Consider the following 18,643-nt stretch of genomic DNA (forward strand, 5'->3'; position numbering starts at 1 on the left):
TTTTAACAACAATAATATTATAAAATAAGTGTTGTTATATTACAACCTTTTATTTTAATAGATTTTTAATAATCACAATTTAATGTTAGATTACATGAAAACAGTAAAAATAAAAAGATTAAAAGAACACAATGTAATTGTGTCATAACATTTTGATTTCAATGTTTTAATAATAATAATAATAATAATAATAATAGCAACAACAATCCAGTACCTTGTGTTACTTTACATTATAACCTTTTATAATGATAAAAAACAAAATTGTAACAAAACTTAACATTTTATTTTTAATAGATTAAAAAAAAAAAAAAAAAAAAAAAAAAGACAATAGTCAGCCTTCATGTTTTAAATTAAAATCTTATTTTCTTATTTTAATTTTAGGCTGAAATGTGACCTTGACGCATACAGTACATGACGTTTTATGTAACGAAAGTAAGGTTAAGATTAAGCCTAAGGTAGCTAAAGTTATACGAAAGCTTAGCACAGCCCATGTTTGTTCACCGCTGAAACCTCCGATACTGGTGAAAGTCTAGGTGAATAAGTGTTTTGCTGTTAGGGTCTAAGATGATGTAACTCAGAAAATTGGCAATGATTTTCATTAACTCATCAGTGGAAGAGCACTGCAATCGTTTTGGTGCTTCCTTCTTATTAGCACTTGTCGTGCTTGTTGCTACCAGCTGAGGTAATCGATACAAATACTTGCCAACACACCTGCCAACATGTTAATTTGTAAGAACATCAACAAAGACGTCAAAACAGAACTGAAGTCAAAAATGCAGACCCTCTTTAAAATAACTGTTTGAAATCAGAAAAAGAGCAGAGATGTGAAATGTGGTCCATTTTGCCACCGAAAGTCAAATCAACAGGCCTGAAATTCAGCAACACCCTGATGTGGGAAATATGTGCTCACAGCAGAACAGCATTTTCAGTTTTACAAAGCACATGAAAACAGACCTCTTAAAAATACTCCCTTCAGTCTTTTAACATACAAATACACAATGGAAACCAAATCTGAATGTGCCAGATGTAGTGGAGCAGCCTAGCGTCCATTAAAACAAAATTAAAATTAAATTTATGCATTTAGCAGACGCTTTTATCCAAAGAGACTTACAGTGCATTCAGGCTATCAATTTTTACATATCATGTGTTCCCGGGGAATCAAACCCCAACCTTGCGCTTGATCGCGCAGTGCTCTACCAATTGAGCTACAGGAACATTAAACATTAGTGTTCAGAAAACAAACAGCTTTTAATCATACTTCATTCTAGCACTGGGCTATCAATGCTGCCAGGCAACATCAAATTGATTTTAGGCTGAAATGCAAATGATCTACAATAGTGTGATGGGGTCAGGCAATTACCCATCAGGGCACATTCACTATGATATAACTGTTCGTATTAATATAATAACATGTTTCTGTTTGTATGCATATTATAGGCCCAATTGGAGTCTGTTTGAACTTTCAAGTGGTTATTCTTACTCTAATAGGACTGAGAAGCAGCTGTACTGCATAGCATTAAGTTAAGGGTGCGAGTGAGTGACTATGTGGACATCATCTCTAATACTGACCTGTTCTGGTAACTGAAGTATGCAGCGTCTCGAGGGATGGTACACAGCTGTTTGCCATAGCAGCACAGAGTTTGAGGAGAAAACTCCAACTTGAAAGAAGAAAAATAGGAACGGAGGGGTTAAAAAAGAGAGAAAACAAGGAAGAGGAGAGTGGGGTAGCAATCAATATCCCATCAGTTTTGGTCAGGTAATGAATGATATTTAAGCAAGAAACCACAATCTACCTCATAATGTGCTAAAAACACTACAACTTAACTGTGGTATAAAAAAAATTAATAAATAAAAAACGCTGTAACAGGTGTTTTGCTGCTTTTAAATATGAAAGCAGCAATATGAGTAAAGTAAAAAAAAAAACGATAACATCATTATTATTATTAGTAGTAGTAGTAGTAGTAGTAGTAGTAGTAGTGGTTATAATAACACATATTAACATACATTTAAAGCAAGTATTACCTATATTGCTTCCTTAAAGAAGTTATTAATAACAAATGTTATATTATTAAAATAAGTTTGGTATTATGTCGTAGTATATTATAATACTTCTCAATAATAACCAAGTAACTAAATAAAAATAAGCATTTATAATTCACATTTAACATGCTTTGCTGTAATTACTATTACTATTATTATTATAATGTTAAATAAGTTTGGTATTCTAAAAAAACTAAACCCATTGTGATGTAGAGGCAAACACACACGGCTCACCTTCCTTCCACAGCAGTAGCCCAACTCCTGCATAACGGGGTCTATTTCCTGTTCAAAAACCTCAGCCAGTTTGGAGCAGTATTTATACACCCGTGACGTCTTCCTGTTATACAGCCAGGCGTTATTGAACATCAGCCACATGTCGTCCACGTACTGCCAGGGCTCCTGGTACTGACCCGTGTCCAGCTTACGCTTGATAGTGGACAAGTCCATCGGGTTTTTCACAATGTCAAAGTAGTCCTGGAGAACGGAGTCCAGATCGCAGATGGAGGTCGTCATCAAAACCAGGTGAAATGAAGTTGCAGTCGGACAGAGCGAGGGAGGGCGGCCCGGCGGGTTGAGAATCAGGGGGAGAGAAGAGGGTGCAGGGGGACAATGTTGAGCGCTGTAGAAGAGGTTCACATGCACAAACAGAGAGAAACGTAACAGACTCCCACTGCCTCACTCAAATCTGTACCCTATTTCTCTCCTGTTCTCCCATACACACAAAAACACAGACACATCTTTGGGCCAGCGGCAATGGCGGCAGACATCTACTCACAAACTGGGGCGAGCAAAGATATGTGAACATAATATGGTCAGACAGTATGCTGAATCGCACTTAAAATGTCGAGAAATGTCAGGAAAATCTGATTTTGCATAATGATAAATATTATGCAAACATTTTTAAGACTTTGCATTGTCTGAAGATTTTGCATTATCTTTATATTCATGACAATTAACCCCCCAATGCTAATTATTTATTACTAAAAATACAATAGTTAGTATATGCCGTTGAAAGTATTTGCAGTAGTTAATTTAGGATTTATAATATTATTATTAATAATAATAATAATAATAATAATAATAATATTATTATTATTAACACTTTACAATAAGGTTCCATTTGTCATACATTAATCTAACATCGAAAAAAAAAAACTTTTAAAACATTTATTAATCTTTGTTCATGTTAATTCCAATATTTACTAATACATTAATACAATTATTAATAATAATAATAATAATAATAATAATAACAATTAAAATAATAATAATTTTATCCATTATTGTTACTTAATAGACCTCAGATGACATGGACGAAACAACGGACAGTTGTAATTTTATAAATAAATACTATATTTTTACAATTATAATATTTATATATTATACATTCTATATATTTATATTATTTGAATATTATATATATTTATATATCACACAGGCAACAAATGGAACTTTATTGTAAAGTGTTACCATAAGGATAATGAGTGATATTATTATCATTATACTTTTCTTCATCATCATTTTAACAATGAATATTATTATTGATTTACATTTTAAAATGTGCTTAACTGTCATGATGCTACAATACAATAAAAATAAATCCTAAAAATAAGCAAAATATAATTGTTTTTTAATATATCAAAAAAAATATAGAGAGTTGCTCTTTTGATTTTGGGGTCGAATATAAGCTCAGCATTTCTTCATTAGATTCAATTGTTAACCATTCGGACTGTAATTCATTCTAATGCTCTTCTTTTTAGCTTGGAAACTGTATTTAAGAAAACATTTACTTATTTTAAATCCAGGCTTAGTGGATCAATTTCACATGTGGAGGACAACCTGGGAATTAAATTAATCCATTTGGCCAAAAAATTCAAATAAACTGAAGCTTTCTAGGATGATGTTGGCAAGGTTATCGTTTAGGGTACAGTACGCCGAGGTGAGTCCAAATTTTGAGGCGAGTAATATTAAATTACAGCAGCGTAGCTATGAGCGTTTACACCACAAAGCACAGCTGGACTCACTTCTTTACAGCCCAACAGCACAAATCATCAAGACACAGGAGAAATACAATCCTTTAGCTGCCAACACCACTGTATTCAGATTGTGTGCGAGACTCAACTTGTGATTCTTTATCAAAACGTTAGTTTTAGAGGAATTTAGTTAGAGGTTTTGGGTCTCATCAAAAGGTTTTAGATCTAATGACTCTGCAGGGTGCCTGCAACCACCAGAAGCATCTGAAAGATCTGCAGAACCATATATTAAAACATGAATGTGTGCAGCAGCGATTACAATAATGGTTCCCTCATCTGTTTACACAACCATGTGAGATCTTTAAGCAGATACGATGGGAACGACACAATGACAGGACAACCTGAGGTGTTTCAAACAAACACTGATCTTAGACCAGAGAAGAGAGTGAACAAACCCAGAATCAGATGGACAAGGCTCATTACACGCACTCTGGAAAGAGATTTACTCATTTCGTTTTCAGGGTTTACTTGACTTTTCGATTGCCCAATATCATACTTTTATACATATTTTACTCAGACTCTTTAATTTTTCGGCTAACTTCTCTCTCCTGTCTGTAATGTTTGCTTGTCACACCTTACATAGGGCCAGTGCCTCATTCAAACAAACCACTGATAAAGCAGCAAAATAACCAGAAAAGCAGGAGATTCATTTTAATTTTCACCACTATTTTAAGAAACAAAATAAAATCAACTGATCCCAAAAGTGATCAGTGTAAGAAATGTGGCTCTTTAAATGTAAATGAAAGCCAATTATGCTTCACATAAATGTGATGCACTGATCAGTCAGTAAATTTCCATCTGCTTTGCTGGTTATTACTAAAATATTTAAGGCCATAGCTCTGGGGAATGATGGTGAAGTCAGCATGAGAATATTATGTGGCAAAATAAAACAACTGCAATGGCTTGAAGTTCAGGTTAAGATAATGAATTACATGGATTTGTATCAGATGATAGCAAAAATGATACTAAATGAAGAAAATAAGGTCAGCACAGACCGTAACACCTTTCATAGCAGTCAAACAACATTTAAGACACATTACTAGTTTAATCTTAAAAATGAACTAGGGAAAAAAAGTACAAATAAAATGAACGCTGTTGAATTTAGATCCATTCATTACTCATCATATTTCTTTTTATGTGTTTACAGCGTTGCTTAATTTAACCCATCACACATGATTCTGTTGAGCTTATGAATGCAATGGCCAGTTAGAGGCATATGTTGCTGTTTGAATAACTGTGAAACTGAAGCATTATAATTAGCAACTTACAATGTTTTTTAATCTGTGGATCATTTTAAACACAAATTCAGACCTATTAAAAATATGTGTGTTTATATGACACAAATATTGGCAAAGAAAAATGTGTATAGTTAATAGATTTCACAAACATTAGTCTACTTCTATCCTTACCCTGGTTCACTCTTCATCTTTCCTGTTTTATTAATAAATGTATGTTAGTTTCATAACCCAATTCGATATCATATTAAAGCTACATATAAAAACAAATTTCAAGCTTAATTGTGTAACCTCTGGATCGCCGGATTCAAAATTAATTATTTGTTTTATAAACGCATCCTGTCTGCCATTGGTGGACAAAAACAAGAAAGAAAAAAAAGATTGTCCCATCCCAAAAACTCGCCAAACGCGATTGGTTGAGTCAAAGTTTAAAAAATAGCTTGTGTCATCAACACATTAATTCAGTGTAATAACTTCAAAATAACCACAAACTTTAGCTTTCAATTTTCCTGATTTGAATTGCATCTAACAAATGGTTAACATGTCAACCACAAAATTAGATGTTTATAGTCTGTGCTGCCTTATATTCACTCTTGTTTTCGGAGAGAAACGCTACAGAAGCAAGCTTGCAACGTCTCTCTCACATCCAAACACAATGTACACAACAGCAAGCAGAAGAAAGAAAGAGAGGGGGTATAAAATAAAAAAGAAGGAATGAGACTAGAACTGAAAAGTGCTAGGTTGTTTGTAGCGTAATGCGTGCCAGCGCAGGCCCTTACCAGGTTAGTTTTGTTACTAGTTCGAATACGTACGGGTATTCCCAGTAACTGGGGGTCCACCGGCTGCCGGAAGGGCAGCGACTCTGGGTCCTGTCTGTACAGAGCTTCCAGAGTGGGCATTAAAGCCTGGCGGAGCTCGTCGGGTTTAAATACTGATGGAGAGGAAGGAAATAAAGCAAGCAGCAGAGTCAAGAATCAGACACATAATCATATGAAAATCATGAGTACTGATTTCAAGCAGTGTTTGTCCTTCATATTAAACTGAGGAAAAGAACAAGCACCTGCTGATTCTAGGTCAGAATTAGTAGATTTCATGCAATGAGAACTTATGATTTCCCAATTTTTAACGTATAAATCTAACCGCAATATAAAATAACAAATCCATTTTAGTTCATTTTTTAAAGGTGCTTTGGTTAATGACTACGGTATATACAAATTATATAAGAATAATAAGGATCCTTAAAGGCGATATAAAAGGTCATCTAAGTTCCACTTACCAAAGACAATCAGAATTTTTTCATTTAAAAACCATGAACCAAACAAACCAGCTTAAACCGATATCAGTTACACAATTACACACTTTGATTTAAAGCAAATTACTTGAAACTGTGTAATTATTTGACCTGTATACTTGGCAGCTTGGATGAGGATAGTATTACATCCCATAAAACACTGTAAATAACACTCAAATAAAAAATGGAGACATCTACAACAAAAAGCATCTTTTCTGAGACAGTCTAACAATGGATTTTTTCCCTAGCACATTACACTTGCATAGAAAAATGGATGGGAAAGCATTAAAAGGAAAATATTTAGCCTAAACCCAAATGAGTTTGGTGAAAAACGCATCTACGAAGGTGTGCTTGAATTTAGTTTTACCTTTCTTCTTGCTTTGTGTGTTTGTGGGAGAGCTGTTCGTCCCTGCAACCTCTTCCTCTTTGGGTTCAGTTTTGACTTCCGGCTTCTTGTCCTCGCCTGTCGATCCAGTTGATGTTTCCATTGGCTCTGTCTTACAATCATCGTCTGCAGGCTCCTCCTTCTTAATCTGGCGGACCAAAATATGGTTAGAGACCATAATTTTGTACCAAAAAGTACTTCTAGATAGATTACAAAACTAAACAGGTATTCAAGGGCAGGCTCTAAGATGGTTTAGATCCTACCTGTCCGATCACTAACATTTTGTTTATATAAATGGGGAGTCATCTCATTTATCACCAGTAAAATATGGAGCGCCACAAGGATCTGTACTAGGTCCTCTTCTATTTTCAATATACATGTTGCCCCATGGTAATATTATTAGAAAATACAGGATTAGAAAACAGTAAACAGAATCTTGTAGATTATAATTTGCAACTAGACTGATGTACTGTTACTTCCTCTACAGTCAAAAATCTGGGTGTTATATTAGACAGCAACTTGTCTTTTGAAAACTATATTTCCCCATGTTACAAAAACTGCATTCTTCCATCTTAGAAACATTGCCAAGCTACGAAACATGTTATCTGTTTCTGATGCAGAAAAGCTAGATCATGCATTCATGACCTCTAGACTGGACTATTGTAATGCACTTCTAGGTGGTTGTCCTGCATCTTCTACAAACAAGCTACAGGTAGTCCAAAAATACAACAGCTAGAGTCCTTACCAGGTCAAGAAAATATGATCATATTACCCCAATTTTACAGTCTCTGCACTGGCTACTTATTAAGTTCAGTATCAGTTACAAATCATCACAATATCATTACTTACCTATAAGGCCCTAAATGGTTTAGCTCCTGCGTATCTAACTAGCCTTATACCACGTTACAATCCATCACGCTCCCTAAGGTCACAAAACGCTGGACTTTTGGTAGTTCCTAGGATAACAAAGTCTACTAAAGGAGGTAGAGCTTTTTCCCGTTTGGCTCCCAAACTCTGGAATAGCCTTCCTGATAATGTTCGGGTTCAGACACACTCTCTCGGTTTACATCTAGATTAAAAACACATCTCTTTTAGCAAGCATTCGAATAATGCATCTCTTAAATTGTGGCTGCAGTTGGTGACTCAATCATAATGTTTTGAGATGCACCATTCCATCTACGAGCTGCTCTATTAAGGTGCCACGAGAGCCCCTCCTTAGAACAGTATTTGAAAATCCATGCTATAGTAAGTGTGCATGTGAAGTCTTTGCATCTGATCAAATGCGCATTATTATTCTTTAGCTTGGTTTAAACTAATTAATTTTACTTTGTCGGAACAGCAGCTATGCTAACGATGTCTCTAATAGTTTCTCTGTTTTGCGCAACTAGGATTTAACACAAGCCCCAGTCTGGATCCAGAACACCTGAGAAGAGATGATGCTGACCCCTCAAAGGACCTTGGGTGATTTAACAACATACAGAAATAACAAATATTGCTACAAGTGTGACTGCATCATATTATAATTGCTGTTAATAATGTTCATCGTCTGGCTGAATTGTATTCATATATTCTTAAAAAAAAAAAAAAAAACTGAGTGCCACCACTTAAGCTACTACTAAATATTGTAGAAAGGTAATTTTCTGTAGTTACTTTGTAATGATTTGTATCGTAAAAAAAAAAAAAAAAAAAAAAAAAAGCAGAGCTATACAAATAAACTTGAAAATAATTGGATTTAATGGACTTTTTGTTTGTTTGTTTTTATGGCTTTCTTTGTCATCCATGTTTTTCTGCTTACCTCTGGTTTCTCCTCAGTCTTTATCTCAGTCTGCATGGCGGCCATTTTCCCTGAGGCCTTATCCTCGGTCTCATTGTCATCCTCTTCTTCCTGCTGTTTGACCTCAGTTTTGGGGTCGAGTGGGGCGGTGGGCTCGGATGATGTTAACTGTGAGCTAGGGTCAGCACTGCTGTCCGAAGCAGGAGTTGAGGCCTGACCATCGGCCGTCAGAGATGACTTCTGAGAGAGCTGAGGGGCGGGACAGAACACCAGATTAGGACAATCAGGGTCAAAAAAAAAAAAAAAAAAGAAAAGCCAAAAAACATACAGCTGATTAAGAGAGAAGAGCCAACATACAAAATGAAAGTGGAACAACCAACAAGGTGCAAATAGAGAGAACAGCCAATGAGAAATAAAAGAAAGGAACAGAGCAAATAAGAAATGAGTCAGAAGGGATGGGAAATGGGCCAATGGCAAACAAAAATCAGTAGGAACAGCTTACAGAAACAATATCATAAGAGCTGACAGTGAAATAAAATAAATGCCAAAAAACATCAATAAAAACAACAGAGCAAGATAAAACAGTCAATAGCAAACAAAATTCAGAAGGAAACTCAGCAAAGTAATGACAAGCAGCCAATGGCGAACAAAAGGAACAGTAAATAAAAAAAGTAACATGCAAACTAAAGGAACACGTGTCAGAAGATAAAAAGGAACAGCAGAGTAAGAGAACAAATAAAAAAAAGTCATAAAAGAAAAAGAAAAACACAACAGATAAAGAGAGCTTTCACGCTGGCCATGTTTGACCAAATCCTAGCTTCTGTGAAATCAGTTTTGTATTTAGATTTTTTTTTCTCCCAAATTCTGTTCCCTTTCGAGGGAACTTCGAACTGCGTCCTCATGAGGGGCTATTTTGGTGATTCTCGTGGTAATTTAGCAGCGTTCCCCTTTTTCCAAAAAAGGGTCACCTATGAGCACGCTACTCTTAGCTTGGAGTTCTCCTCTCATATGAGACTGAGTTCTCCATTTTTTCCCCAGAGCACTCCAGTATTGTTTATATAGATCGAGTTGGTGACTCTCAATCATAATGTTTTGAGATGCACCATTCCATCTACGAGCTGCTCTATTAAGGTGCCACGAGAGCCCCTCCTTAGAACAGTATTTGAAAATCCATGCTATAGTAAGTGTGCATGTGAAGTCTTTGCACACTTTCTGAAATCCACACTTTGGTAAGTTTGCATGCTAGTATTCTGCGTTCTTTCTTCGCTCGGTTGCTTCGTGCCCTTTCTTGAGTTGGTAAAAGCCCCATTCATCTTGGGTGCCACTCCACCTATGTATCCTCGGATACCTATCTAAACAGGGTGTTGCTACTAGTGAACTGTCGAGACCGCTCTTTCCTGCAAGCTTATGCGTAAGCTAGAGGTAGCCCCTGTGTGACAGGCAAGACTTGGTAGAAATGCTAGCTTCTTAGTCGTATCCCTTTAAAGGAATCTTTCCTGATTCCAAGCCTTCAGCTCTACCCTGGTCGGAGGCCCTAACAATTAAGTAGGGTATGTAGCTTAGGCCTTTTGACCGTAAGGGGTACGGTCACAGACAGCTGTCTAAACGTCTCAGGGGCAACTCCCATGGAAATGGTAGAGTTGGTACTTAGTGCTCGCCATGATTCTTGCCTGCACTCCCCTCAGCATGGCGGCGTGGGTATACTGTTCCCCAAAGCGACCCATAGAGGACACAGATCGAAGTTCCCTCAAAAGGGAACTGTCTCAGGTTACGAATGTAACCATAGTTCCCAGAGTAGGGACGAGACACTGTGTCCTCTAGCTCCCTGTCAAGCTTCAGACGAAGAAGTGAAGGACGTGCTCTCCTGGTGCTTGCTTATAGTCGCGCCGGTAGTGACGTTGGAGGCTGTCGCTGGCCAACAAGTTGGTATTTTTTCAATGTATGCTTCAGACACGGGTCACGACGAGGTGTTCCCCAAAGCGACCCCTAGAGGACGCAGTGTCTCGTTCCCTACTCAGGGAACTATGGTTACATTCGTAACATGAGACAGTTTTCAATTTTTCTGGATTTAGTTTAATGGATTAATTACATCTGAAAAAAAAAAACTAACTAACATTTTATTAAATGTTTAACAATGATAGTGCCATTTTTTTTTCAGAAAACCTTTTGTGTGCGTTTACATTTTTGGGGGATTCTGTGTTGATATATTTAATACATACTTGTTATCAAAAACGGTTGTAAATCAACTATTCAGTCTTTTAAAATATAATCAAATGAAATGTGAACAATTGTTTCATTTGTGGCGAAAACAGTCCTGCACAACAAAGGTTTACAGTTTAAATTAAAACAAACATGGACGGAATTTTTTTTTTTTAATAATATTTTAATAAACTGTATTATGACTGTTATTAGTTTATAAAATATAATTAATTAACAAAGAGTTGCAGTCTTTTGTGCTTTAATATTCATAGACACTACTTTATACTGTGATTTGAGTGTACAGCCCTACTTTTGATTTACTCATCCAAATTTTGACAAATTCTAACATTATAATATGAATTCAGTTTTTGCATCATGGAAATCATAGGGCCCTACATTCACAACAGAACATTGATAAATGGAGGCTCTTCAGCGACAGTCAACTTATGAGATGATGTGAAGCAAAAACACCCCAAACACAAACACATTCTCGATTGTGATACTCACCGGAGTGCGTGGGTGTGCACAAAGCCCATGTGCATTCTGGGAAGGCACAGAAGACGCTAGCCCTGTTTGGGGGCCTTCAGCAACTCCACCCCCATGCGACTGCTGCTGTAGCTGACTGGCTTTTTCTGAGCCCACCCCCTGTGCCATCGGGGGCAGCGGCTTTGTGGGTGGGGTCATAGTGGTCGAAGAAGTGGGGGTGTGGGGCTGGGGGGTCTGGTTACCCGGCATCTGCGGGGGCGTTTGATGAGGGGCAGGGGTAGGGGTGAGGCTGCGTGCAGGAGAAGGGGAGTTTTGGCGTAAGGGAGGACAGTGTGTGTGCAATCCGGGCTGCGGAGCAGGTGGAGGGAGGTTGGACGGAGGCCCCTGAGGGCCAACAGTGGCTCCGGAGCCAGAGACTGCAGCCTGGGTTTGAGCTACTGGACTATGGACTGCCAGCGATGGTGGAGTGGGCATCTGATTCTGAGAGAGCAAGACAACAAACAAAAATTATACTTAGCTGGCTGGTATTACTATACATCGAAGGCTGGGCGATTTACAACATATTCCTGGTAGCTTTGTTGGTGATGTAACTACGCATTGTGAATACTGCAGTGATATTCAATTTGTCATGTTTCCTGTAGACTCTTCCAAATTTGCTTCTTGTTTCACTTATCATTTCTGTCCATTTCATAGAATCGGTTCAACTGGTTCAGCAATTCACTTGTGTAAATTCTTACAGCATGGTTTTAGAATCTTTTTATTTTAAAATAAAAACATTCTTAAAACATTCTAGTTAGGTTCCTGTGTACCTAACGAGCCTTATACCACGTTACAATCCATCACACTCCCAAAGGTCACAAAACGCTGGACTTTTGGTAGTTCCTAGGATAGCAAAGTCCACTAAAAGAGGTAGAGCTTTCTCACATTTGGCTCCCAAACTCTGGAATAGTCTTCCTGATAATGTTCGGGGTTCAGACCCACTCCCTCTGTTTAAATCTAGATTAAAAACGCATCTCTTTCGCCAAGCATTCGAATAATGTATTTCTTAAATTGTGAGTGTAGCTGCATCTGATCAAATGTGCATTCTTATTCTTAAGCTTGGGTTAAACTAATTAATTTTACTTTGTTGGAACATCAGCTATGCTAATGATGTCTCTATTTTGTTTATATGTTTCTCCTAGGATTTACACAAGCTCCAGTCTGGATCCAGAACACCTGAGAAGAGATGATGCTGACCCTCAGAAGACCTCAGATGATGCTAACCCTGAATCAACAAACAGAACTAACAAATATTGCTACAAGTGTGACTGCATCATTTAATAATTATTTATTATTAATAATATTTATAATGTTAATCGTCTGGCTGACTACGTCTTGTATACATTTTTCTAAAGATCCTGTCAAACGTGCACAGTCACCACTTATAAGCTACTACTAAATATTGTAGAAACAATTTTCTGTAAAGTTGCTTTGTAACGATTTGTATTGTAAAGAGCGCTATACAAATAAACTTGAATTGAATTAAAATATTTTAGTGCATTAATTATGTATACTAAGTCACTTTACTTCACATCAAGTATTATACACATATAACATTGAGTTTTATTCATGTTTATGAGCACAATCAAGTAACACTAACAAATCGCTCAGCATAACTAAAACATACAAACAGACCAAGATACATGTTTATCAGTGATCAAAATAGGTTTCAATGAGGCAATTTTAAATGAGGCTAAATGTTATGCTTAAATATTATTAATTTACTTTCACTATAATTGTGCGTTTTAGTCATTCATTTCATTCACATTAGTTATTCATATTGTTTTTCACAATAGATCACAACAGAAAAACTTGTTTAGCCACCAAAAGAAAAATCATATTATTGTACTGTACTTATATGGTACTGAGTAATATGGTATGAATCAGGGCTCCACAATAAGGACTGCCCGATGACCAGGGGCCAGCGTGAAAGACGCTTGGTACAGTTGACTGCCACTGCAGTATCGTTACAAAAGTTTATCATTTGTATCGGTTTTAAAGCCACGCTAGTTAAAAAAATTCAAGCAACTTAAAAGCATTCAAGCAAAGCACGAAAGATAACTCCATTCAGTACTCGCGCTCTGTGTTGAGTACCTTTCCACGTCTTTCTTGCACTAACAAATACATACAAAAGTATGTCAAAATAACCATCTTGGCAACTTACTTTGAAGCTTTAACAATGACGAATCTATATTTAATTTATAAACTGGAGTAAAGATGCACCGATCGACCAGGAGTTTTTTTTCCAGACGATCTCTATTCCGTGCCCACACACAAACTGAATCACAATTTTTTTTCCCATAATATAATTTGTCAGGAAATATTACGTTAATTCTATATTTAGTCTGTAAACTGTAACTTTTTGCTGTTGTATAAAAAATTTTAATTGTAAAATTGATTTGGAATCTAAAATACTGGTTTCATACGGGTGCTGGTCATATAAGTAGAATAACGTCAAAAAAGTTGATTTCACTAATACCATACAAAAAGTGAAACTTGTATATTATATTCATTCATTACACACAGACTGATATATTTCAAATGTTTATTTCTTTTAATTTTGATGATTGTAACGGACAACTAAGAAAAAATCCTAAATTCATTATCTCAGATAATTAGAATATTGTGAAAAGGTTCAATACTGAAGACACCTGGTGCCACACTCTAATCAGCTCATTAACTCAAAACACCTGCAAAGTCTTTAAATGATCTCTCAATCTAGTTCTGGAGGCTACACAATCATGGGGAAGACTGCTGACTTGACAGTTGTCCAAAAGACGATCATTGACACCTTGCACAAGGAGGGCAAGACACAAAAAGTCACTGCAAAAGAGGCTGGCCGTTCACAGAGCTCTGTGTCCAAGCACTTTAAGAAAAAGGCGAAGGGAAGGAAAAGATCTGGTAGAAAAAAAAAAAAGTGTACAAGCAATAGAGATAACCGCACCCTGGAGAGAATTGTGAAACAAAACCCATTCAAAAATGTGGGGGAGATTCACAAAGAGTGGACTGCAGCTGGAGTCAGTGCTTCAAGAACCACTACACAGACGTATGTAAGACATGGGTTTCAGCTTCGCATTCCTGGTGTCAAGCCACTCTTGTCATCTGCTGGTGTTGGTCAACTGTGTTTTCTGAGGTCGAAGGTCAACTCAGCCGTATACCAGGAAGTTTTAGAGCAATTCATGGTTCCTGCTGCTGACCAACTTTATGGAGATGCAGATTTAATTTTTCAAACAGGACTTGGCCCCTGCACACAGTGCCAAAGCTTCCAGTACCTGGTTTAAGGACCATGGTATCCCTGTTCTTAATTGGGCAGCAAACTTGCCTGAACTTAACCCCACAGAAAAATGAATTTGGGATTTTCCTTAGTTGTCAGTTATAATAATCAAAATTAAAAGAAATCAACATTTGAAAATGAAGTGTGTAATGAATGAATATAATATGCAAGTTTCACCTTCTAACTGGAATTAGTGAAATAAATCAACTTTTTGATGACATTCTAATTAAATGACCAGCACTTGTATAAACTTTTTTTATTAGAATCCAAGATAACAGATTAAAAACAATGATAAAAGCAGCTATTGAATTTTTTGTGGCAGGGCCAGTGAAAATGTTGGCAGGGCAAGTAATAATCTGAACCACTGGCCGACTTGGTCAGTAGAAAAAATCCTTAGCGTTGAGCCCTGTAAAAGCGTTTTAGTAGCTGACCTGTGCCATGGCTCCCTGACCCGCAGGTTGGTTCAGGCCGACTGCTCCCTGGCCCAGTCCGGCACCTGTGCCTGGAAACTGGTTCTGCATGTACTGGTTTTGTAATTGGGGTACGTTGGGTTGAGTCATCCGAGGTGTTCCATGCATACCCATCTAAAAATACAATAAGGACTCTTAATAAACACTAAATCAGTCAAATTATTTGTCCCTCTTTAGGCCACAAGTAATTTTACCTGATTGTGGTTTGCGCCCATAGGCAGGGGCGGCGTTGCCCTTTGTCCCATTGGCTGTTGCATACCCACCTGGGCAAACTGATTCATACCTGCACAAAAGTTACAAATAAATTAATAAAAAATACAATACAAAACAGTGATTTATTTATAGATGTTAAAAAAAACTGCTTCAACTACAGACCATTTAGTGAGTGTGCCATACCAGCAGGATTCTGCATGCGGTTAACCATCTGATTGGGTCCAGCAGCTTGAACTAAGGACGGATCTGTATTGGGACCATCTACAAAAGACCAGAACATCCATCACAAACAGCATCATCTGATTTAACTGTGTGTGTTTGTACTTTAATACATGGTTTGAATTTAAAGGAATAGTTCACCCAAACACTAACAAACTACGCAACCATCTTTCATTATTGCATCGCTGATAATGAATGCGATACTGCTTAGCTTGTCAGTGAACTAAGGCTCTGTGTAGTAAATGCTGCTCCATCTGAAAGAACGTGCTGGAGATTTACTACCAATCACAGAACCGGCTCTACTTACGAGATGTGCATGATAAACGCACGTGATTTGTTGTACAGCCCTACTGAAAATGTACACATCCTCAGACCTTCCAAGATGTACATGAGTTTGTTTCTTCATGGGAACAGATTTGAATAAATTATAGCATTACATCACTTGCTAACTAATGGATCCTCTGCAGTGAATGGGTGCCGTCAGAATGAGAGTCCGAACAGCTGATAAAAACATCACAATAATTCACAAGTAAACCACATAACTGAAAAGCTGTATTTTTATAATAAACAAATCCATTACGACAATTTCAACTTTAAACCACTGTTTCCATCTATGGACACACATTTTTGCCAGAAGCAACAGTTTATATTTAAAATGCCTTAAAGGGGTCATATGATGTTTCTAAAAAGAACATTATTTTGTGTATTTGGTTTAATGCAAAGTGTTTATGTGGTTTAAGGTTCAAAAAACACATTTTCCACATACTCTACATTATTTTTTTTTTCCTCTATGCCCCGCCTTTCTGAAACGCATAGTTTTTTTTTTCAAAGCTCATTGGTCTGAAAGGCAAGGTGTGCAGTGATTGGCCAGCTATCCAGGGCATTGTGATTGGCTGAATACTTCAAGCTTTTGATGGAAATGTTACGACCCTTACCATACCGTCATGCCATGTCCCGGTCAAAACACCGGCATGACAAGACAAACAATAAAACACATTACAAATGAGCCATTTGTTGCATCCAAGTGGGGACATAAATAAAGATTTATAATGACTTGTACTGTGTTTTTATGCGTTGCTTTGCATCATGCCGCATAATCATAAAATCATGTCTGCATTTGTGATAAGAGAAACGACAAACAAGCACTACTCTACACTGCTTAAACTCGCGATTCAATCATCGTGGCAAATCGCATCATATGACCCCTTTAATGTTGGATTTGTTTCTTACAAACATGCAGCTTTTCACTTCACAAGATGTTAACTGGAGTCGTGTGGATCAGTGTGATGTTTTTATCAGCTGTTTGATCTCTCATTCTGACGGCACCCATTCACTGCAGAGGATCCATTGGTGAGCAAGTGATGTAATGCTAAATCTCTCCAAATCTTTTCTGATGAATAAAAACTCATCTACATCTTGGATGGGACGAGAATAAGTAAATCTTCAGCAAATTTTCATTTTTGGGTGAACTATTCCTTTAAGGTCAGTGTATGCATGTGTGTATGTGTACATACTGGGCAGCTGTGCCTGATTCATGCCAGCTGGTGCTTGAGGTAGAGCACTGTTGGGCATGCCAGGCTGAGCTGGCATCATACCCTGCTTCTGTAGTCTGGTTCTCCTCTTCTCCTCCAGCTCCTTCTGAATCTTATAAATCTTCTCCGCCAACAAGTGGTAATACTCCGCCTGGAAAAGATAGACAGGACTATCATTCTTACAACTCATTTTAAACAATTCAAATGTTTTGTTACAAAGTGATTTCATGCAGATTTTAGAGGAGCCAAATTTATTGACGTATCACGCCTGGTTAGAATGAGGTTTTCCAGCGCTCTGTCCAGCACTAGAACGTGACAGCTGCATCATGGGTGAAATGTGAGGAATCAAGCGATTCTGTGGATTCACTTAGATATTTACCAAATATAAAATCACAGACATGAGACTGTGAAAGTGTTTTTCTTACCCTGCTGTTTGCAGATTCGTACATGTCACCTTCCACTTTGCGCGCGTAAGCTACAAGGTTTTCCATTCGCCGATCCTTCAGTGCTGCAGGGTCCGGAGTGGGGAAGATAGCCTGCACACTACTCACACACACACACACACGTAACAGAGTGAGTTCACGAAATTAAATGGGACCCTATGTGTGACTTTCAAATTTTGTGTGATAAACTATATAAGGATAATTTTGTGGAGAGTAAAGACTTTTATAATGTAACAAAAGACTTCCATGCTGTTTTGCTGGACTTTCTATTCATTGAATGGTAATGTGTGTGTGTGTGTGTGTGTGTGTGTATAAAATGACCTAAAGTCATTAATTTTCAATGAGAGGTGCTTTCTTGTGACACGAGCAACAGTGACAGTTTTAGCCAGTCTTTATTAATTTTAATTAATCTATCATAAAGGTAAAATTCTCAGACATATTTCTACTCTACATCCGTTTATTATAACCGACTAATAAACTGACAGGCTGTGCATTAGCATATCACTCACAGTTTGTGTACGAGGTGATTGCGGAGGTCCTGTGTGATGTCTTCATGCCAGTTCTTCCTCATTCCTGCAGAGGGAGGTGTGGCCGTCACTGCAGAACCCATGTTACCAACACCAGAGCCGTCATTCATCAGACTGCAAGAGAGAGACAAATCATCAAACATCAACATAAAGCTTTCACTGACCAATCAGACCTGGCCCACTGAGCCGGAGTGATGTACAGTACCTCTGAGGCGTCACGTTCCTGTGCATCATGCCGTCAGGCAGCATTCCTGGATGCTGGTTCGTTATCGGAGCGCCGACTCCACCGTTCACTCCCATTGAGTTCCCACCTGCTGGGGCACACAGTTCAAGACTTTGAATGGCAAGACATTTTAAGCATGTGCACTAGCTGACAAAACAAAACAAAAAACAAGATGTATGATTAATAACAATATAAAAATGAAACTGTGGCTTGACTTTGTGCATTTATCAAATTATCAAACTATACAGCAGTAACACCTG

General features: G+C 37.5%; 1 protein-coding gene across 20 annotated transcripts in view; it reads right to left on the bottom strand.

The window, feature by feature from the left end:
* Positions 1-18,643, bottom strand: part of LOC127945592 (histone acetyltransferase p300) — a 39,490-nt gene that overhangs the window by 9,199 nt on the left and 11,648 nt on the right. For 3 of the 20 annotated variants that reach the window (XM_052541856.1, XM_052541854.1, XM_052541859.1), the window contains exons 7-19: positions 18,366-18,474; positions 18,143-18,274; positions 17,616-17,733; positions 17,173-17,341; positions 15,602-15,700; positions 15,421-15,509; positions 15,188-15,340; positions 11,465-11,923; positions 8,780-9,007; positions 6,967-7,132; positions 6,088-6,239; positions 2,275-2,514; positions 1,570-1,658 (exon numbers count right to left, since the gene is read on the bottom strand). In XM_052541856.1, the coding sequence (XP_052397816.1) occupies positions 1,570-1,658; positions 2,275-2,514; positions 6,088-6,239; positions 6,967-7,132; positions 8,780-9,007; positions 11,465-11,923; positions 15,188-15,340; positions 15,421-15,509; positions 15,602-15,700; positions 17,173-17,341; positions 17,616-17,733; positions 18,143-18,274; positions 18,366-18,474 (2,203 nt within the window). The remainder of the gene's footprint in view (positions 1-1,569; positions 1,659-2,274; positions 2,515-6,087; positions 6,240-6,966; positions 7,133-8,779; positions 9,008-11,464; positions 11,924-15,187; positions 15,341-15,420; positions 15,510-15,601; positions 15,701-17,172; positions 17,342-17,615; positions 17,734-18,142; positions 18,275-18,365; positions 18,475-18,643) is intronic. The other 17 variants (XM_052541866.1, XM_052541862.1, XM_052541874.1 and 14 more) reach the window with 14 other exon arrangements.

This window comes from Carassius gibelio, chromosome A3 (genome assembly GCF_023724105.1).
Source record: "Carassius gibelio isolate Cgi1373 ecotype wild population from Czech Republic chromosome A3, carGib1.2-hapl.c, whole genome shotgun sequence".
NCBI lineage: Eukaryota > Metazoa > Chordata > Actinopteri > Cypriniformes > Cyprinidae > Carassius > Carassius gibelio.